This window comes from Prinia subflava, chromosome 6, assembly GCF_021018805.1.
Source record: "Prinia subflava isolate CZ2003 ecotype Zambia chromosome 6, Cam_Psub_1.2, whole genome shotgun sequence".
Taxonomy (NCBI): Eukaryota; Metazoa; Chordata; class Aves; order Passeriformes; family Cisticolidae; genus Prinia; species Prinia subflava.
The window spans coordinates 38,905,228-38,928,626 of record NC_086252.1 but is presented as its reverse complement, the minus strand read 5'-3'; the positions used below and the strand labels follow the sequence as shown (position 1 = coordinate 38,928,626).

General features: G+C 42.5%; 1 protein-coding gene across 9 annotated transcripts in view; it reads right to left on the bottom strand.

Annotated features, from left to right (window-relative positions):
- The window catches only part of TANC1 (tetratricopeptide repeat, ankyrin repeat and coiled-coil containing 1), a 57,759-nt gene extending 36,949 nt beyond the window's left edge, over window positions 1–20,810 (bottom strand). For 4 of the 9 annotated variants that reach the window (XM_063401101.1, XM_063401105.1, XM_063401108.1 and 1 more), the window contains exons 1-2: window positions 20,701–20,810; window positions 6,529–6,603 (exon numbers count right to left, since the gene is read on the bottom strand). In XM_063401101.1, the coding sequence (XP_063257171.1) occupies window positions 6,529–6,589 (61 nt within the window). In that variant the 5' untranslated portion in view covers window positions 6,590–6,603; window positions 20,701–20,810. Of the gene's footprint in view, window positions 1–6,528; window positions 6,647–8,501; window positions 8,521–15,630; window positions 16,243–20,700 lie in introns of those variants that run through there. The other 5 variants (XM_063401107.1, XM_063401104.1, XM_063401103.1 and 2 more) reach the window with 5 other exon arrangements.
- Between the last annotated feature and the right edge of the window lie 2,589 nt (window positions 20,811–23,399).

Here is a 23,399-nt window from a genome sequence, read left to right as displayed (position 1 = left end):
TAAAATTCAAAGCCTAATATCACAGAGCATTTGGACAGAAAAAGCCAGTTGAAATTACATATTTAGTGTTAAAAATGCAAACTTATTTAATGGCATTTCATTTTTCCAGAATGGCACCTGAAGCCTTGATGCTCTCAGCTGCCTTCAGACTGTATTAGTCAGAAATGCTGGATGAGATATAATGCAAGACAGGTGTTTTAAAACCTGCGTTTTAGCTGACCACAGTCAGCTGAGAATCAAACCTTTACTGCTAAAGGCAAGTAATTCTTATAACACCCAGTTTTAAAATAAAGATTAAATAGTGAGTCTGGGTCTTAAGAACAATTTACGCTTTTCTGCATAGCAACTTCACTTTTCTTTTGAGAATAGCAATTTAGTTGTCACTAGCAATAAAAACAAGAAATAAATACTAAAAACCCCAAACAAACAAAAATCCAAACCAACAATAAAACAAACAAAACCACAAAAATACCACAAACAAAAAACTTTAAAACTCAGTGACAGTGAATTTCAGCACGTTTTTGTTTATCATTCCAAGAGCTGCCCCAGTGCTGCATGTCAGGCTTCTAACAGGGGACTTGGCTGAGAGAGTAAAACAGGGATGGTGGAACCTCATACAGCTCAAGCCTTTGAAAGCCATTTTACTTATGAAAAAGAATACTAAGTATAATCTCAATTTCTTAATTGTATCCGATGATGTGAATAAAAAAGAGGAAATGCTGAATTCAGATTTCATCCAACTTGTTCAGTATACAATATTCCTAAAGGGCAAGGCAGACAGACAAAAGTGACTAATGATACGCCAATGTATAATGGAACATAATGCAGAAATAAAGCCTCCATTCTATACAAACATTCAAAAGTCTGAACACTCATATTTAAGTCAAAGATACTTACATGAAGATACCTGAATACAACAAGAAGGAAACTAATGCAAATGCAAACTACATATCAAAGAGTATTGTAAAAATTGAAGTCTGATCTACCAGATCTGAATCAAACAAGACACAACAAATATTTATTTATATGGACCCTTTTTGCAGACCAAATTAAAAAAAAATCTAAATATGCAGGCAATTACTGAAAATCTGATGTATACAAATCCAGAAGTACTTCAATAACTTATTTCAGAAACCAGAACCACCCACCTTGTTTTACCGGATTCTCTGCTTTTAAAGCCCTACATTGCTACATTCCAAACACTATCTTTTTGTTGTCATAATCTGTCCCTTCTTATTTGGCCGCTTCTTTCAATATCTAACAAGCCTTGAAGCTGGAAAACCTGAGTCCCAACTACTTACCACACTGAATTTCTACTGACATCAATGAAGTTTCCAGACATACTATGTTCTACATTTGATGTTCAACTTCTGATGGGATTCAGTGCAGGAAGAGCACTGCAAACTAAGCACAATACTGCCATTATTCGTGTTCCTTCAGGCCTGATATTGGGTCAACTGAACAACAATGCTCACGCTACTACAAAGCCATCTGAAATAACTGAGTATGTTCTGTAGAAACTTAATATACAGGATTTTATTTTCTTTTTAAATTAAAATACATTACATGTATTTTATACTGAATGAGCTTTTGCGTAGTAAGTAAAAAAAAAACCAAAACAGCACGTTCTCAAATGCAGGCAAGTTGCTGACTTTGAGACAGTTAAAGAAAACAAATGTGATTATATACTGGAAAGCAGCTGGCAGTACAGAAACCCAACAGGAAATACTAATACAAATTTATCTCTGAAGCATTTTTATGCATTTAAGAATGAGTAGCTCTGCAGAATTTCTAAACTAATCATAATTAAGAAGTATTTTTTGTTTATATTCTGAAGCTTATTATATGTACTCTTTATACTATCACCTCACCATAGCTGAGACAGGACTTACAGGTAACCCAGCAGAACTTAAACAATGGTCTTTTGGCTCTGATTGTTTGAATTGCATCACTAACACACAAAATTTCTATGCTGTATTAAAATAAAACCAGCCAGCTCCTTTCAGCTGAGGCCAGAGGCAGAAGATCTCCTTGTGGTTACAGAGGTCAAGTTAAAAAACTCAGGGCAATAAACTGGACAACCAGTAAACCTCAACTATGAGAACATAGAGAGAGAACAGAAACACAATTCTATGATAGGCAGAAAGAAACACAGGGCAGAAATAGACAAAGAGCTGAGATTACCTTAAATCTAGAAAATAAAGTCCAATAACAGAGCAAAGCAAAAAACAAAGAGCAAAGAAAGAGGACATGCACCTTCAGCAGAGGTCACAAGGTGAGACAGCTCTGCCAAGTCCCACCAGAGAGACACCTTCCTAGGAATCTCTAGAGGACCTGGAAACTTTGGAAGAGTTTAAAGAGATAATATTTATCTGATGACAATAAGCCAACAAAGAGGAGAAAGTACCACTTTTTACTTTGTTTCTGAGACTGCCTAAAAACCTTGAGAAATAAGGGGAAACTGTGGGAGTAACTGCTGTACATTTCCAGCTCAATGTAAGTGAAACACATGAACACATCGATTACCTTCTGGGACACAAAAATTAATCTTCCTGCTTGGTTTCAAACATTCTCCAACAGTCTCCTGTTACTTTAAGGTTACAGGTGCAGACTGTGGGTTTCCCCCCTCAGGTTCTGTCCTTTACCAAGTATGTACAACACTAATGCAAGGAAGGACAAGAGAAAAGAAAAATCAACTTACAGACAGTTATTTCTGATGTATGGAAATAACTACATCTGAAGGGCTGTAAAGACAGGTTTCTTTATGCTGCAGAAAACCAGAAAAAATCTCGAGGCAGAAAAAATTGTATGTCTGGGTAAAAAAATTGGTCTGTTTGAAATTTTGTTCATTTGGCACATCTGTTTACCTAAGTAGGATACCAACCACCTTGTCTTCAAATCCACATTTAGAAGTAACTTCCGTAAGTTTTGCTTGAAAAAGCTGTTCTACATATAACTTGCTGCCAACACAGCTCTTTTCACCAGTGTTCATGTATGTTTGTACAAATTGACAATTACATATGTGCATGTTTAAACACACTATTTTTACTTCATTTAGATTTTATCTAATTCTACAACAGCCACCTACCCTACCTATCAATGCCTCCCAGCCACATCTAAATAAACCCATTTTAAGAAAATGATCGTAGAATTTCTACTGAGGCAACTGCAGGGTCTGAGCCCAACCATGCAACTCTAAGTACTGCTTTTGGTTCTGCCTGAGGCATCATTTTTCCGAAAGTGATATTCCACGCAACAGCCTTCCACCTGATCAAGGCAGAAATGTATTTATTTAGCTGTTATTTATTACAGCTGTGCCTGCCTTCAATCCAGATAAAACCACCACCATTCCTGCTCACACTACTTCCACAAGCCTACCAGCTGCAAAACCCATAAAATCGAGGTAGCACACAAACAGGAAGTTCTATTCAGTCAAACAGGAATCATCCCACTCAGATCTAAATTATGCAGACTTCCAGGCGTTCCTTTCATGCAACCCACGGGACAACTGGGGTTACTTCAGTTTAAGAATACGCTGTTGCAGTTTAGCCTAAACCCCTTCCAATTTGACCCCAAATGGTCATATGTGGTCAAGGCACAGCTGCAACTCATCATCCTGGTGTCCCTCCCACACCCGCTGGGCTGCCCGCTACGACCCACGGAGATTTTACTGCCTTCTAGCTCCTCAGCAGCACTCCTAAACCACGAATATATTGAAAAAACACCATGCAGTCTTCCCAGTTGTGTTTAGGGTAGCCCTACTGAGATGTGCTGTCTCCTTCTCCCATATGTAGAAGCTCTGAAGAACCTGAAAACTTTTTCAAAACTTCATAAGTAAAAAATCAAGCCCATGTGCCCACAGAGCTGAGAGAAGCATCTAAATTTTCTACTGCATTCCTCTCTCCAACAGCGGTTTGAAGAACGGCCATGCCACGTTAACAGTCTTATCTCTCTAGTCAGCTCCCCTCACTGGGGTGCATTTCTACTCCCTTCAGAGAGATGGAAATTTTAAGCTGTTGTTGCTATTCCATATCCAAAGGGCCATGAAGTGGGAAAACTCTACAATCAAAAAACCCCTTCAGTTTCTCTGTTTTCAGTTTAAAGACCAGGGAGATAAGTGAGCAAAAATAAGCTCTACAAAGACCAATGTTCTTTCCCTTGCCTCACATCTTTTCTAAAAGTGGAGAAATGCCTTAGAGCTGAAGGAATTGGAATGTCCTTTGGAACAACAGAGAAAGCTAATTAACTGGACATAACTTTACAGGAAGTCCTGGTGTAACACAGAACAGAATAAATGCACACATCTCTCTTCAAACTTTTCACATCATCTTCAAATACAAAAAAAAAAAAAAGCACCAAAATCTCTGAAATTCAATGTATAAATTATTTATTTTAAAAAGCTGCTCCTGAGCTCCTCCTTGCTCTAGCTGTCACCAGTCAGCCATTGTTCACCAGTTTTTCCCAATACTTGGTTTCCATAACATTTAAATAATACATGAAACTCTAGAGCTCTGCTTAAAAAACAACAAGGAAAAAAACCCAAACAAATAAACAAACCCACCAAACCAAAAATTAAACCAAAAGACTTCCCATGCTCTAACTCTTCGTTTGCTGCTCAGAAATACAGAGTTTTGTATTTGCAAAAACAGAGACAAATCCTCTTTGGCACACATTAATACAGATAGATGTCATGAGATCCTAAAATAAAAAGCTGTGCTTTCTGACCTACAGGAAAAAGGCTTTTCCAAGCCTCAGATTTTAATCAAAGCTTGGTCAGAGCTCCATTCTAAACAGCCCGATTTTCCTTTTGAGCCAAAACCAACTTCCATCTAGTATTTTAACAAAAAATGTACCACTGAAAGCCTCACCATAGGAATCTTTAGCCCACTGTTTAAACAACCCCAGCTGGTAACTTCAAGCCAGCAGCACACACAAAATTAACAGGACACCTTTCGTCTTGCTCTGTGATAATTTCCGTGCATCTCTGATCTAGTGTCAAAGTTTTTTCCAGTCAGCACAGCTCCTACCATTCAGCCATTTAGAAGGCAACTGTGGCAGAGGGCAAACTTCACAAGACCACAGAAATTTCCTGAAGAACAACACATTACCTGCCAGATGAACTCAGAACTGGTTTTTGCAAAAGAACACTAAAAATACCCTCCCCTTGTAGGACTCAGTATAATGGTATAGCTTTAAAAGCTGCAATGCAGGATGAATATAACTTGCTTTCCAAAAAAATAGGACTGTATTGTTTTAAAGGTTTCAATAAACAAGGACATGGCAGCTTTATTATGTTCTGTTCTTTATACATTTAAGAAATATTCGGATTTATTTGTATTTTACTCTAGGAGTAAGAAGTCCATGTTGCCAAAGAGCATAGATTTGACTCTTATGGATGATTTAGGATCAAATTCATCAGAAAATCATCAATGTTAGTCTACATGAATAGTCTGAAGTTAAAAATGTAACTCTGAAAAACAGGTAACGCTCACTCAGGTCCATGAGCTTTCCAGCCACTGCAGCAAAGACTTCAGCACGCCTGGCACAGAGCGGGCAGGTTCACACCAGTCACCTGCACCTACAGCTACTGCTCCTCCTCAGCAAGCACTGCTGGGCCTTCTCTGCCCTTGAAAATGGCAGTGAGAGCTCTTAGTTACCCTCCTTGCTGGGAGGTAATGCAGCTAAGCAGTGGCCTACTAAATTTACGGTTAATAAGTAAAATAAGTTTTCTTTTCCGTAAAAACTTTTGATAATGACTACTTTTACCTTCAAAAATCTCTGTAGTTAAAGCAAAAGCTAGGACATAATAGAAACCTGATAACCAGCTTAATAACTTTTCACTAATTCAATATTTTTTTTTCAAAAAACATACAATAAAAATTCTATTGCCCATAATACATAACCAGTGTTGAGGTTTTTTGTAACGTAACACATAAGCAATTTAAAGTTCATTTCTGTAGCTGAGGGCTCGGCAGGCCTGGCCCCGGACCGTGTAGGAGATGGCAGCACAGCACACACAGCCTGCTCTCAGTATTTCTAGGGCAACAACCACGACCAGCTGCTCTCAGCTGTCCTGCCCACCGGAGCTGCGGCGGGGAGCGCGCCCGAGCCGCCCCGCGGGGAGCGCGCCCGAGCCGCCCCGCGGGGAGCGCGCCCGAGCCGCCCCGCGGGGAGCGCGCCCGAGCCGCCCCGCGGGGAGCGCGCCCGAGCCGCCCCGCGGGGAGCGCGCCCGAGCCGCCCCGCGGGGAGCGCGCCCGAGCCGCCCCGCGGGGAGCGCGCCCGAGCCGCCCCGCGGGGAGCGCGCCCGAGCCGCCCCGCGGGGAGCGCGCCCGAGCCGCCCCGCGGGGAGCGCGCCCGAGCCGCCCCGCAGGCAGGCCTGGACCTGCAGCTCCTGCTCCCCAGGCTGCAGCTGGGGAGGGAGGCAGGGGGCTGCCCCAGAACAGGCACTGCTGCCCCACAGCATGGACAGCCCTGGCTTTGCAGTGCTCAACTCAGCCAGGGTATAAAACATTGCAGTAATAGTCATACCTGGGTCTTTCTTGGTCCCTTTGCCACCCTCTCGGCTCTTTTTTAGAACGGCCTTTAACATTTTAAATGTTGCTCCTAGAGAATAACAGAGAGAAACAAAAATAAATATAATGTCCATTCACACTTTTGTTTCACAGAGTCGAAACAAAAAACAGACAGGATGAATGAACCACTGAGGTAATTATGAGAAACTTTTTGGTAGTCCTATCTATTTCTTACAGCGTCACTTGGTTAAGTTAAGCACTGATGCACAAGGAATGTTTCAACACTTGAAGTAAGCAACTAAGAGTTTTCTCCGTCTTCTGGTACATAAAAGTAATGCAGCATTCTCCACATTCCACATCCAAATGCAGTTACAGGGCTAAACCTGAGTAAGTTGCTGTAAGACACTCCAGCAAAAATAAACTAAAATCAAGCCCTGACTCCTGACTGGAGTACAGCAGCCCAACTGGCAGCAATGGGAGCAGCCTGGTGTCACTCGGGAATGCCAACTGCAAGCCTGCACAGGGGGTAACAGCAGGACACGGTACCATCCTCCATTCTGTCCCCACACACAGCACACAGGGGAACTGAGGAACAAACTCCTCCATCCCCACAACGCTTTCTGCCTGCCACATGGCACACTTCACAGTCAACCTCAGGTGAGCACCAGCTGCAGATTTCAGCAGTATGAAGTATAAGAAAAATATATTTGGGCTGATAAACGTGAAAGACAGTTCTTCCACATAAGTAGCTTCAGCTACAGAGCAAGGAAAACAGAATGAAAGGAATTACGAAGAGCACTTCTTTCTTAAAAAGCTTTCTCAGAGCATCTGTGAATTGTAATTTCAGTTGTTTTCTCTGTTGAAAAATTCAAAAGGTATCTCATTTTAGAAAACTTGCAGTACGGAATATGCAACAAGAAGGGGGGGAAAAAGTAACCTGACTATGCTGTCTCATGTAACAGACTGCCATGAACCCCACATGAAATCAACAGGAAAAGCAAAAGTCTTCCATCCAAAAACTATGGATTCCTCAGAAAGTTCTCTTCAATTGATGAAATAAAGCAGAGAAAGAGAGATCAGTACAACAGAATCCTTCAGCTCCTAGAATAACCTGGAGCACGTACAACTAACAGTGATCAAAGGACTGGAAGGTTCCCAGAGCCCGGATCACGCCCCAGCTCTCCCACAGCCGGGTGCAGGAGGCAGCCAGGCACCCCAAGGGCTGTCCCCAGGCACAGGGACAGCGCAGGGAGCTGTGCCCAGGGGGGCACACACCCCGCTGCCCTGCCCGTGCCACGGCCAGCACGGTCTGCAGCACCTTCAGCTGCTTCCCAAAGGATGGAAAGCAATCAGCGCGCTCCGATTTCAGCATTAGTTAATTAATAATTAATGAGAAAATTGAAAAAGCTCGCAAACACACCCACAAAACTGCATCATCTAACTGAAAAATAAAATATAAAAGGAAGCAATTTATGATTACTTATTGGATAAAAAGCAAAATAATTTTTTTAAAATAAGCATACAACAACCATCCGCCATGTCAGAAAGTCTGCATTCTGCAACGGCAGGACCTGAAGCTGGTAATGAATTTCAGAATCTAAGAAAAGTATTTTACGTACATAGCTAGACTAGAGTGGCAGGGGTGAAAAAAAAAGACTTGAAAAATCGCATATTATATTTAACTTTCTTATTTTGCAAATATGACAAAAAGAATTTTCTATTAACCAGAACAGACAGGCTTGATATACAACAAACTCCACAGTATATGTCATTCCTATTCTTAGAATATAGATAAGGGTAAATGAGAGAGCAAATAAAAGGAATCAAGGACAATTCCATCCTAGATTTTCACTTCTTGGAACTGAGGCCAATTTCCCTACTGTGCAAAGAGTTCTTTCAAGGGTCTATTCCAACACAGAACAGAACTGGCATGCAAGATGGTTGCTTATTCAGACCACATTCAGTGTAGATATGAAAAGTGCCTACTACCTGGAAATAAAGTCCACTTCCTTCCTTTTCCCCTACAAAATGAAATACAAAAATGAAAGATCAGCAATTTCAAAGCAACTCACCTTTTGCTATGTGAGGTAGGCACAGAGAGAGAGCTAACCCTAACGGCTGCAACAGCAAAGCAATAGCACTGCCCTTTGTTTGCAAGCTGAAAGGTATAAAAAGATAAACTTTCTTCTGAATTAATGCTAAAACCACGATCTTGGGTCCAGTACAACATTATTCGCGTTTCAGAGCGTGCAGGTGAATGCTGAGTGAATGAACCAACTACTACAGCTTAGAAACACTACAGGCAATATTACTTAAAAATATAAAAACAAACCCAAAAGACATACCAAAGTCATTTGCACCTACAGTGATGCTTATTGACATACACCCAAAAGCACTTCAGCTTCAGGAAACGTATTTCTTCATACCCATTCTTCACAGCTCAGGAACACTAATTAAAGTGAACAGCAATAGTGTGAATTTATAATTTCTCATCCCTTGAACCAGGCACAAGACATTAGATCTTGTTTTATTTTACAGATAGCTGTATTAATAGGATACTTTCCAGTAATGCTGGCACATTGTCTTTTTAAGTGCACTGCACTTTCTCTCTCCTCACAGCTAAGCTGAAGTAGAATCACTCCCTGACTCAGACTTCAGGAACCCTTTCAGCAAATGCAATTGCTTCACTTTGGTAAACAACTCTAGTTTACATTTTCTTAATTCCAATTTTTAAATTCTGCCATGAAACCATTTGTTTGCTGTTTGGTTTTTTTTAAGATTTAAAAACTGTCATTTCCATTTTAAAATAGATGTTAGATGTGGACTTGTTATCCCAGAGTGCTAATAATAACGTCCCAACAGAACTCTTCTGCTTGTTCAACTGAAGACCCTGTCAGCTGCTGACAAAGGTGGATTCTCAGCTCACACCAAGAGCATTTTCAAACAGATGCTGTCCTCCCAGCGGTTCAACTGTTTGTCTTCAGATGCAGAAGACATTCCATACAAGCTTCCTCCTTAGAGCATGAAGGAAAAAGGGCAGAAAGTCCCTAGATTCAAGAATTTATAATGATCAGCTTCTTTATGAACAAACTCCAAAACACTGTCAGCTTTATCAAGCACAAATCTTAGGTCATGGAAAAAGTCAGGAGCACAGGCATATCATTTCTCAAACTTTATAAGTTAAGTACTTCATTACCTGAAGAATTTTTCCTCTCTGAAAAGCAGAGATAGAAAATTTCTCTCCAGATTTTCACTCAGCCTGCAAGTCTCTCCTTAAAACTCAGCAACTTCCTTGCATGGGAATGTTTTCCATGTAAAACTGCTACTGAAGACACCAACATCAGGAACGAGGTGACTCACAGCTCTTGTTCCACCTCCCTCACCTTTTGGAGAGGGTTACTTTCAAAGATCTACCCACAGGAGTTCACTACTGCTGAGGTCAAATAAACTAATCCCACACGGCAGGTAAGCACCTGAGCTAATGCCCATGAACTCCTGACATTTGCACTCCTTACATTACTACCCACAGCTGTGTTCAACCTTCCATATTTAGATCCTGAAAAGTTAGCATTTATTTGCAAAGAAATAAAGGGTAGAACATCTTAGTCTACTGTCTACACAGAAATACTTAAGGATTTGCCACCTTTCAGTGTGAGATTTATTAAACACATATTCCAAGTAATCTGTATTTTTGAAGTGCATTTTGCATTTTTGAATCTAAAGATTCAAACATTTGAATCCCAAAATCCTAAGCTTAGAAAGAAAACGTCATTTAGTCAGAACTGCTTTCACTGCCTACAAACACATTCAGAGTGTCATCCCATGTGTCACACAGAAAAGTTCCATCATTTCCCTTTTCTGGCAGATTCAAAGTCCTTCAGCTGAACTGCGGATTTCAAACAAGAGAAATATACGGCAAAATACAATACTTAAAGGAGCAAGGTATTACTGATATAACAAATTAAGATAGTAAGTTAAAAAATCCTTTAAAATTACTACATTTTGGGCCATCGATATCTAGTATTTTGTAATAAACAGAGGGCACATCCCCAGATATGAGACTGCTAATTCATGAATGAACAAACATTTGAACAGAATGTGCAGAAAGATCAATACAGGTACAAAACAGATACAAAACTGACAAGCTGTAGCACATTTGTGCCACTTGCTCTTCACTCAGTCATCTAATTATTATTATTAAACTTACCTACAAGATATTCCACATTTTCTCCCTCTCATCTGACCCAGTGAAAGCTGCGCAGCAATTTAAAAGGAAACTGCAAAAGCACAGCAAGGTTTCCAGCCGGCTGTTCATTTCTAAAATGGAATTACGCCCTGAAGCACTATTAAAATACAATAAGAGGTGAAAGATGAGGCAGCGTGAGAAAAACCTCATCATGTTAGCTGTTAGAACGTGCTTTTGCAGTAGCTCTTTTCCCACCAGTCTGGATCTAGATTTCATTTCCCAGATGCCACAGATGTAACTATTCTGCCCGACAATCAACCAGTTTTTTGGTATGTTAGTCTTTTACCAAATTGCTAATTATTTTGGCCCTGAAGGCTGCCAACACAGGGGAAAAGCTGGTCACTTCACTTGACTGCTGTCCAAAACGCTTGGGCAGGTGCCAGACACTGCAAAAATGACTCTTTATCACCATTTCAGAGATTATTGCTCCCCTCTGCTTGTTACTACCCTGAAGCACTGGGGAAACTGCTCTTCACTGAGGCAGATGGAGAGCACTCACAAGCCAGAACTATTCACTTCAAAGGTTGTACGCCCCTGTTTGAACCAACCTGAAGGATTCAGCAATCATGCAGATGGAGAATCAAAAGTGGAATCACCTGTCTGACTGCACTGGGAAAGAAGAGCAGCAGCCATCAACACAACCTGAAAATCTTACCTGTTCACAGCTTTTTCTTGATTGAAAAATATCTGACCACAGCAGAGGTGTTTTAGACTTTTTGTTCCCATTCTGCTAAGACCCTCCAGAGCAAATGCCAAGACCACAGGCATCTACCTTTTTCTACAGAGCTTTTCCTTTCTTTAGTTGTGACTTACAAAACAAAATGAAAACTAACTAATCCCATCAAAACCCCAAACCAGGTCACTATTATGTCCAGAACACAAAAGAGGTGACATTTTTCATCATCACAGCTACTTTGCAGGTTTTCAGTGAATCTAGTATGCTGGAGATTTTTATTTCTTTAAAGAAACATCACACTAATACAGACAGCTGTGTTTCCTTGAATGATAATATAAGATGGTGCTGATAAAACTTAAAGCTTATTTCTATTTTAGTTCCTTATCATATCTACTTCCAAATCTTCTATGTTCTGCATCCTTCTTACCAGGTATTTTCAGGATTTTATTCCCTGCTTTTTCATGGAATTTTCCTCCTGTTTTACTAATAGTTTTCTCCTAACACTACAGATCTCTATTTAAACATAGACCAGAACATGCACCTATATTTGGTGTCAATCTTTTCTCCCCCATGTCAGCTACCCTCAGAAATTCTGGGATGGTATGTTTTCTATAAACTCTAATCATAAAATACCTGACCTTAAAATGTCTGGGAATCACAGCCACTCACTTTTTCTAGAAATCCAATACACAGGTCCATCCAAAATCTGTACACAAACAACATGTTACTTACTTCCTGCTTCGCAGGCAGAGATGAACATATTTATTACTAAATAAATACTTGAAGGTTTTAATGTGGCTTTTAAAATATACTACTCTGATATCTAATTGATGTTGAAGTTTTCTTTGTTAGGATAACTATTGTTACCCTTGGTTACTAGAGATAGAGTGATACGTGTGCAGCAACAGCTTGAGATATCCAACCTGATAAAAAGGAAACACAAGGAACACAAAGCTCAAACACACTGGACTGTCCAGGACACACTAGCACAATTGCACAACTATATACACACACACAAAAAGAAGGGTATACATCTTTGTGAACAAAATAAATTAGCAAACTTTGGAATTAAACATTTAACATTTCTGAAGATGCCTAAAGAACAGACATTTAAGTCACATAATCCAGAAAGTATGCTGGGTATCTATATGTACTGCCTCTTCAACCTCAGAGCATCTCAGTACATATGCCAGCTCTCAGCAGCCTGCAGGAAGGGGAACAATCTTATTTCCATTTCACCTAGGAGGAGCAAAGCCCAGTTTTCTCAAGGTCACACTGGTGGAACCTTTACAAGATGGCCAGTAAAGTCAGCCCTGTGCTCCTGCTGCATTGTGCCAGATGCAATTCCTCATCTCTGTGCTTACAGAGGAGATGGCATGGGGAAAAAAAGGATCTCACAGCAGGTAGAGAAGGAAGGAAAGCCACTGCCCTGAAGCACAACAAACTGTTAGATTAGCTTGGCTATTTCCTGAAATCTCACTCATCGGAATGAGGCAAAACAAAACTATTACTCTCCCTGCTTTCCACCTCAGATGCTGGGATGCTGCCTTTTTCTGTCTCTTGTGAAATGTAAACCTTCCATTTTTAATTACCTGCTTGTGTTATTTTATGGACCAGACTCAGGCATTCTTCTGTAGTGTAAACTACAAGGAAACACTCCACCGTCCATGTTCTCCCAATTCCTTTTCCTTGAAGCACTTTTCATTGTAACATCCAGTGCAGCCACCTTGAGAGGCCTTGTCCCAGCATGGGTATCAGCTGTCTGCACACTCCTGACAGGCAGCAGCCGCCCCAACGGGACCGCACACGAGGCCTCCCCCGAGCCCAGCCTGGCATGGGCGGGCTCTGCATACACACAGACCCCAAACAAGGAGATTATTCACATGAACTAGACACATGCTTCAGGTATAACTCCTTGTCAGCCACTGCGGCGCTCAAATTAAGGACAGGAACATGGAATACCCAGAACATCCCAGAGTTCACTCAAGAAAATTTAAAGGCTTGTCTATACAAGGGGCAAAGTACTTCACATTCACACCCTTCCCCATCCTGCAACAACTCCCTGGTGTAGACAAGATCCTGCATGCTCTTACCAAAAATATGAAATATCTGGCAAGCCCATATTTATTAAAATTTTACAGTTGTCCTGTTGTTTTCAGTAATTAAACAGCCAAACACCACTAAAGCTTCTAACTCAGATGCCAGAAAGCATTCCTTCCACAGGTAAGTGTCCAAAACAAATGAATTTAAATCCTTACAACTAGAATTTGACTACTAGTGGAAAACAAACTTTTATACTTTAAAAAAAAGAGTAATTATTCATTAAAATCTTAAGTCTGTGTAAACCTTCACAAGTTTGCCAAGTCAGTACATACTGCCTCCCCTTAACCTGCTCCTGAGATGCCTACAAGCCCACTGTACATCACGTGAGTCGAGTTCACTGATATATGAAGAGATGCAACACCAGCAAGAACTCAGCTCAAAATCCTGCCACCAGAACAAAGAAAATTCAGCTTTTCTCCTGGGGAGGACTGAGAATTGAAGAAAGGAGGGTCAAGCAAGGCTCACTGAGAAGAAAAGCACCTGTTTTTCCTATTAGCAGAGATGATGAAAACAGGTAGAAAATAAACTTTTTTCTACCAGATTGAGGGACAGTGTGAGATTCCTCAGATGTCAGTGAGGCAGACGCCTGGGAAGCACAAAAGGAGCTTTCTCGAGAAGCCCAGATCCCCCGTGAGACCCAAGGCAATTCTGCTGGCACACAGGGTGCAAGAGCCTTGGGGGAACCTTCTGCATGGGCACGGGAGGAGCAAAAAGAGAAAAAAGTCCTCTCTGACAAACCATTCAGCATATTTCTCTGGTGTAGACTTTTACAAAGCTTTGAACTCCAGCAGAACAAAATATTTTAATGTCACTTTTGTTCTCCTTTCCTTATTGTTTTTTAAGGACAAAGTGCAACATTTTTGGTCAGGGAAAAAAACCCAATATTAATTAGGCCTTTTATCCCTTAGACTTTCAAACTATGTCCAGTACCTCAAAATGAGTGTAGAACACTTTATAAGTTGCTGCCATCAATCACTGGGTGACTTATTGAAAACTCACAGAAAATATCTGATGACATACCACAGTGGCACAAAGAATGGCTTAGACAGAGAATAAATAAACAAAAACATACACATCACCTCTGTATTCCTAGAGTTTTGAATATACCAGTTCCACTGAATTCTGAAACTGCACAACAGATTAGTACACGATGCTAGAAGGCACAATGTTCCTATACTCCAGTCTACCTTTGCCAAATATAATTCATCTGAGAGTAAAGCAAAGTTTTCCCTTTATGTCTTGTCACATTGTCTTCTAGCTTTTCAAAGTAATTCTTGCATGAACACAAAAATTCTGTATCAGTAGTTGGGAAGTGCCGAAAATTTTACCTTACCATGCCTACACTTTGTAGTAGCAATATTCGCCCTCAAACATTCAATCGCTGGAAAATTTTGTAGAAAAATCCAGGAACTCAGTCCCTACTAACACACAAAAAGTACCTCAATGGTATTTAGCCCAGTGTAAAACAGACCTTGAAGCATATTAACTAAATAATCAACTGAACTCAAAGGCATTTCTGGTGTAAAATACAAACCCAGTCTCCCTCTGAAACACACACTAAGAATATTTGTGTTTTGCCATTCTTGTTCAAAAGCAACAACAAAAAACCCCAAGCAACAAAAAACCCCACACAACAAAAAGAATCAAACACAACCCACACATTAACGTCTCTACCAACTTCCATCTCATTTAAATTTCAAAAAGTAAAGGTCATATTGTGCTTCTATTTACTCTTACTTGGATATTGTTCAAATTCTTAATTGTTAAAGTATGGTCAGAAATATAGATCCTAAGGAAGGGACATCTGCTAAGATCGAAATGGATTCGTTTAATTGTAAATGACTGGAAAGAGAAAAGCACAATCTTTAGACTACACAAATTCTATTATTTTTCCAGATAAAACAAAGCTGAAGCAGATAAAATCTGAACTCTTTTCAGCAATTAAACACCTCTGCTGTTTTAAAAGTGATAGCTTTGGATTTAATTTAAAACTACCAGCTTTTGACAAGTTAAGACATATTTAGTATTAAATGTAGCGAAGTTCCACCAGAACCTAAGACAACATTTGAAGATGTAAAACCATTGTAACCTACCCAAAGGTCCCCAGGCCTGACTACATCATGGAGCTGCAGAGTTCGCATTTTCACGCAAACACACACATCAAAAACCTCCTGTCAGGGCTTTTCCTGTGTGCTAATGAGTTCCAGCTTCTTTCCTTCTGGAACTAAAATTAACCAAGACTAAGACTGAATCTAAGAAAAAAAAAAGAAAGCCAAAACCCCCCAAACAATAAACAAAAATCCCCTCAGTAACAAACACAAACAACACAAAAACCCAACCTATACATAGACAACTTCAATGCAGTGCAGCAAACTTTTCACAGAACCCTTTGGTCTTAAAGCAGTTAATTATCAAATGTATGAACTATGCAGCAAACAAGCAGCAGCCCCTCACTCTCTCACCCTACACACTTCTGAGAACGTACCGTAAGGGCCCCAAGGCGCAGGTGACACCAGCTCCCACTTTCAGCAGGTGACAGCAGTGACCTCCACAGGACAGGCAGAGGATACGCCACGCCAAGGGTGCCTGGCCATCGGAATCACAGCGCTCACCACAGCCCGCATCAGGCACAAAGCTTCCTGAAAGTCTTCAGGCTGCGCTGAAAAACATGCTAATTCCTGAATATTTTCCTTGCAGATTTGTCTGAGCCAGATAGGGCAACATGCAGGTAGAAGGGTAAGAAACAGCTCAGGGACAAGGAGCGTCAGCATTCAGGCTCCTGCCTGCAGCCACTGCCCCTCATGCTGTCACACAGGGTCAGCCCCGGGCCCAGAGAGCTGTGACACCTCTGTGCCAGGCGGGAGACGCGCCACTGTCACCCGGCACAGCCTCTGCATGGGGTAATGCTGACGGAACTGGGCCACCAGGCATCTTCTCTTGAAAATGGAAAGGTGATAAATTCCACCAACACTTGGATCACTACTCAGGGGGAAATTCTGCTGCAGAGCAAAATGAAACTGCAAACAACTCTACTGTAGGCTGTGGCATTTTTTTCTCTTTTAACACCACCATGTATTACAGAAACCTAAAACATGAAGGAAATCTGAATTTAATGATAATTCAAAAGTTCTAACTTGCATCACAATGAACTAAGGGCAGCTGATAAAAAACACTCAGATATTCAAAATACGGATCTGCAACTTTGTATATATTTTATATATTGTATATACTTATTATGTAGTTACAATATTTAAGACCACTAGAACTCTAAGCTGCATGTAGTTTTCCAATTTCATACACATCTAGATACAGCTGAATTCCCTAATGCACAAGAACTAGATGACTTCAAGACCAGCTGCATTCCCAAAATTATTTTGGCCATTTAGTCTGCAAAAGTGCCTGAGAAGTGCTTCAGAGTGCCTCACCAAGTCAGTCACCTCACAAACACTGCAAACCATAACCCCTGCACCTGTTGACACAGAGTATTTACAGGAAAACGTCAGATAGGCATAATTCAGCAAGCATTGCCACCAACTTCAACAGCATCAAGACTGTAAAGGCAGCTCTTGATTTGACCACAGACATTTAAATTTCTCTAAAGGCTGTGGCAGAACTTGCTGCTGCCACCACTGAACATCTTCTGTGGCCCAGCAAGAATCCCAGGCTGAGGTGTTCCACCACCCATGAGGCTGGGAGCAAACCGTTCTCCGCCAGCACCCAAGGACTTGTCTGAGCCCAAGACACCAACGAGACCCCTCACTTCTGCCAAGCTGGCTGATCTGCACAGCTGTTCACTCCAAAGCCAGTGGAACTCCTGCTCTCAAACTGGCACCCCTCATTAAAAATTAGTATTCCAGACTGAGAGGAGAAAATGTACAAAATACTGAACTGGTGATACCACCTCAGGAAACAAAGCCCATGTCCCAGCAGCGCTCCCGATCGCAGTGCAGAAATGACTCTCACAGGCACAGCTGCCTGGCCCTTCACTCCCACACCAACCAACATCGCTCAGGCACAGCACTCCCTCCCAACCTTACACAAGCACTGGAGCTAAGAGATTGCAAAACTGAACATTCTAGTAACAAAGTACCTTTACAAATTAGGCCTATGGCTTAGCAGGCCTCCTCTCGGTGAGGGGGAGAGCAAAAACTAAATTCTGGAAACACAGCAAGAGAAATACGACTTTCAGAAGTTAAAGTAATTCCACGAACATGAACTAGAATGGATACACTTCAAGAAACAGGAGTGGCAACGATGGATGAAAAAAGCTTACATGGTGATGTATCACCTACACAGCACAGAAATCTGAAATCACTATGCTGGCTAAACCTCTGAGGGTTTATGAAGCTGAAAGACAGGGAGGGGGAGCAAGAACACAATTTAGCTATGAAAGGAGACCAAAAGCACCCTGACTGAAGCACAAACTGAGTGAAAGAAAGTCTGTGCCCCAGTTCAGACACTCCTGTACCCCAGACGGCAGGAGATGGACACCACAGGAGACTCCAACATGTCTGTGGAGAGCCCAAACACAGCAGGGAGATCATTCCCTGAGATCTAAAGTTTTATACTTAGATAAATAATCTAGTCAATTAAGCATGCTGAAATAGCTTTACAGAACTTCTCAAGTACAATAAATACTGAAGGATTAATTCAGTCATGCTAAACAATGAATTTTAAAAGAAAAGGATAGTAGGAGACAGCAGAGCAAACAGACATACTAACATTAGACCACACAGTGGATATTCTGCATTAATGAACAACTGATCGCTTTATTTGCTTCCCTTCAGGATAAGATCAGAGAGGTTAAGACTCCACAAAAAACAAACTTATTAAAAAAAAAAAAAAGAGGCACTTATCAAACTAAAGTTAAACACTAAACCAAATGCAGTGAGGAACACAATGTTTCAGAGGTTGCTTCTAGGGTTTCTTTAGAAAATCTGGTGTTACACTATGCCTTCAATATTCAGAAGTCCATTTTCTTAACAGTGGTGTTTCCTATACACATACATATTGTTAAGAAATAAAACTTTACACATTTTTAGGCCATATGCTGAGATTTTTTTTCCATTGCCACAGCTTTGTGATAAAAAAACTCTCCAACCTCCACATCAAGTCTTGGGAGCTGAAAGCAACCAAAACACATGAACTAACCCAGTTTTCTCAGACTTTCCCACATACAAAACATAAAGCAGACCTTTCTGTATTTTTCTGGAGAACATGAAGATCTAGCTCCTCACAGAGCCTGAAATACCACTTTTTAGTCAAAACAGCATCTCTACAGATAAACCTTAATTTTGAAATCATGGCTATAAATTACAATTCACAGATATTTATGGGTGTCATTACAAATAACTAACATATCAGGCTGATGTTCTTCTATGCACAAGAGTTTGAAAGCTTGCTAAATAAACTTTCACCTTCAAAGAAAGATTTCATTTTGGTGAGAGGAAGAAGTTCAGCTAAAGAAAAACAAACACCTCTGCTAAGACTGCTCTGCTGCCCTCCAACATATAATTCAGATCACAAAGTTGCCATGGCATCAACTTCAGGACTGTGGTCACACACACAAAACGTCTTTTTCCTACAGACTCTTATGGGAAGCTGAGCAACTTTGGCCATGAACCAAATATGTTTTGGCTCTAAAGCAGATATAATTCATCACTATTTGGACATTCCAATGGTTAGCTACACTGAGAAAGCAAGGCAACCAGCATTTCAGAGCATCCACATAAATGAAGCTCTGAATACACTACCCGATCAGTGGCAGAAAGAAACAGCACTTGTGTTTACTTTGCTCACAGGCACTATTTAATAGTATATTACTATTTTTCATTTAAACAGCAGATCAGAACAAATGGGAAAAGTTCTTTTTTAGCTACTGTATATTAAACAACAGTGGGAGGAAATTTTCTAGGATCTAAGGTATCACACTTATTTTCCTTATTCCCTGGTATTCTCAGCTTTTAGGAATCAGGCTCTTTTTAAGCAACAGCTATCAAAAATACAAGGTAACATAAGACTTCTGCATATACTGAATAATTCTGCAAAACTCTGAAGTAGGCTGGATGAGTAAAATGTTTAAAATACTCCAGACCAGTGAGAAACCTCTTGCCAACTGTTTTTACACTCAGCAGTCACAGAAGCCCAAAGTAAACCTCCTACATCTTCAGCTGTTGGCTTTCCAAATGGTGCAGCAGCACTGGTTTCCTCAGAAAGCGCCGTGTGAGGCAGAGCAGGCGAATGCCACTGCCACCCTGCCCCTCGGGGCTGCAGAGCAGGGACACGGGCAGGGGACACATTCCACATCACACCCAAGCGGATCTAAACCTCCTCGTATCCCCCGGGAATCACCCTCACAGAATGATATCTCCAGTCACATTCTGTCTCTGAGAACAGCAGCTCAGTACCCAGTCCCCTAGCCAACAGATACGCATTATGAGGCTATGGCAAACAAGTACTGAGAAATCAGAAAGCTGTAAAAAGTCTGCTTTAAAATACACTGTTAACATACATTCTCAGTAACTCACATATTAGAAAGGAATCAAGTTATCGTTTATCATTTTATGCTTGAGATGCCAGCAGGAACACTGATGACCTCCAGGGCAGGCCCTTCTGTTCCAGCCGTCAAAACAAGGTCGCTGCCCACAGACCCGGCGTGTGGCGCGGCCCATCCCCGCCCCTGCCCGCGCTCTGCCCGGCCCGGGCGCCTCCTCCCAGCGGCTCTTCCTCGCCTTCTAATAGCAAAACCAAACACCACCAAGAAACCAAGTTTTCCAGAAAGGAGCACTGTTTTTTTCTTTCCCCCCAGATCTTTACTGTTAAAGGCATGAAAACCGCCCCAGTCACCGCAACGTGACAGTGCGGGCCGGGGAGGCGGAAATCCCGGCCGGGCCCCGCCCGGGCAGCGCCCGGCCCGGCCCGGCCCGGCCCCGGGCCCCCCGGGCCACTCACGAGCCGTGGGGCAGCCCCGCTGCCCCCGGGCCGCGCCCCTCCGCGCCCGGCCCCGGCCCCGGCCCCGGCCCCTGCCTGCCCGACATGCCCGCACACGCTCCTCCGTCAGAAAGTTTTACCGGCGGCTCCGCGCCCGCCGACCCCGCGCAGCCCCCGGCCCGGCCGGGCGCGGGCGGAGGAGGGAAGGAGAGGGAGAGGTAGGGAGGTCTCACCCAGAGCGGGCCCAGCCCCTCGCCTCGGGCTCCGCGCGCGGCCCAGCCCGGGCTGCTCCGGGCTCCTCCGGGCTGGGCAGGCGCGTCGGCGGGATGAGCTCACGGGAGGGGCGGCGGCAGCGCCCGCCCCCGGCGGGACGGGCTGGGGCGGAGCGGAGCCGGGCTGGAGCGCTGAGGGAGACAGGGAAGGGCAGCGGCCGGTCGGCCGGGCCGCCCCTCAGCCGGGCGAGTCCGGCTCCGCAGACGCGGACCGCAGAGCCCCGCGGAGCCGTGCCCGGGCCCGCGGACAGCGCGCCGCTCGGAGCGCCCCGCCGAGCTCTGCGCCTGAGAGCCCACAGGCACAGCCCGGGGCTGGGGGCTCCTGCCCCCGCCGCGCACCGGAGGCCTCCACTTCCACCAAAACAGCCTGCATCAGGAACATGGAAGCAGTCGCATCGGAGGTTATAAAAGCTGCACACGGCAAAAGATGAGTGGAATATAAATAATATAAATCGTGTAAATACTATAAATAACGATAGATCTGGAACAGATTGCCCAGAGAGGTTGTGGAGTCTCCTTCCACAGGTGGTTGTATTCAAGAACCATCTGGACGCAATGCTGTGCCGTGTGCTCTGGGGTGACCCTCCCTGAGCAGGGAAATTAGACCAGATGACCCACTGTGGTTGCTTTCAAACTGACCCATTCTGTGATGCTGTGAAAATCTCAGACTGATCCAAGTTACTTTCTGAATTGGACCACGCAAGGTATTTCAGCCAGCCAGATTAGAAATGCCAGGTGTAGGAACAAGGATGTGGCCCTGCCCACAAGACAGAAAAAGACAAACTGCATCCTGGAAAGTAGCACCTTTGAAAGGGGAAAGCCACACAACATCAATACTGATGTTCCAAAAGAAGCCAGTTTGTTCTTTACCTGTACAAACGAAGGATCAGCAAGCACATGTAGAGGTGGCATTACCTCTGAATACAGCAGTGAACACTGTTCCCAGTCTATCCACCCATAGTCTCCAAGATACTGAAGAATAAGAGACAGCAGAAGAAATCCACAAAACTGATCTGAAGGTTGAAGATGATACCAGGCAGCAAGAGTGTTAAAATATTTAGCTCCTCACAAAGACAGCTCAGATGACAGCTTATGAGAGAAAACCTAAGGTACTGGTAATTTTACTGTGGGGCACCCATGGTAACCCCAGTTGAGCTGTACCAAAGTAGCCACCAAAGAGCATTCTCTCTGGCTGGGAATGTGACATGTAGATAGATAACTGTCTTACATCAATGGGGTTAGCACTGAAGGGCCCAGTGATTTTAAGCATTAACTGTGTTAAGTATAATATAGGTTTAGCAGTGGTGATCTGCATGCCATTGTTACGAGCACATCAATCAAAAATGTCAGCAGAAACACTCAGCTGACATGTTTCTCTCCCAGCCTGAAGCTGCTTGCTTCTTCTACCCCATGTGTCCAATACTGTAGCTATTCCCTGCTCAGAGGCCAAAGTGCTTAGCCTCGCTACACACAATCTCAACAATTTCACATAATTAAATACAAAAATGAATCCTCTTCACACCAAAAAAGGAAAATGTAGGAACAAACCAAACTACATCTATAAGTGGATAAATAAGGATTTGCTATTTTCCGTGCAACCTCTGATTGATTTTCATATGTAATTCATGATGACAAACTAAATCTGAATTTAACTGCAAAATTAGAGTGCCAAAGTATTCTAGAACATTTTCTACACTATGTGAGCATTTCACAAAATCTCTTCCAATGTGTCTGTAAGGGGCACAAGACAATCCATGTATGTGTTCAGAATGAAGTGACAGGCTCATACACAAGCAGCACATTCTCTGCAGAACACTGGCCATAACTGCCTTGTTTGGTGTCAGAAGAGCAGAGAACTGGAAACAAAGCCCTCAGGATGACAAGAGCAACAGCAATTAGTGACATTACTCTTCTTTTGCTGTCACTTCAGCAGCTAGGTAGCTGAAGATTGGTTCCAAAACAAGGGGAGGATGCTGTGTGTACCTCAGCCAGTAGCACACAGTGTCTTTTCTCCAGTGGAGAATCCCCTTAATCACATTCTCTTCCCTACATTTTGCCCCAGTGATGAGGCTGTTGTCTGGAAATAAAGGAATTTTCCTTCTCAGAGAAAATGTCAAAGTTTGGGCAGCATTTTATGATTTTTCTCTTTGTCTCTGAAATCTGAGACAAGACGCTGAGCTATGACTCCACTGTTGTGGGATCTATTCCTCAGCATGTTCAGTGCTCGCACTCTCTTCCTCTAGATATGAACCCAAAAGTTGTGAAATAGTATTTGCAGTCAATTGGATTTAGGTCCTGCTGCTTCACAGGAAAGCGCACATATGAATCTAGTGCTTCCCTATTTGTCTCAGTAGAGCAATGCCTTTGATATTAGGAACGTAAAGATTTTTGCTCTCATCAGTCGCTTCCTTTTGGGAAGAATTTAGCTCACAGCTACTTTACTTCTTGTTCTTCTGCTTTAACTCTTCTGCCCTCTGCTCCTTACACGCATTTGTTCGGATGATTTATCCATTCCTAGCCACTGAAATTCTTCTGCTCTTCCTTTTTTCTTCTCACAAAGGTTATGGCTCTTCTCAGTCTCGAACTTATCACACAAGTTTCTGGTGGCTTTTTTATTTTAGGAAAACAGGAATCAGACCACACTGAAATATAATGGCAGC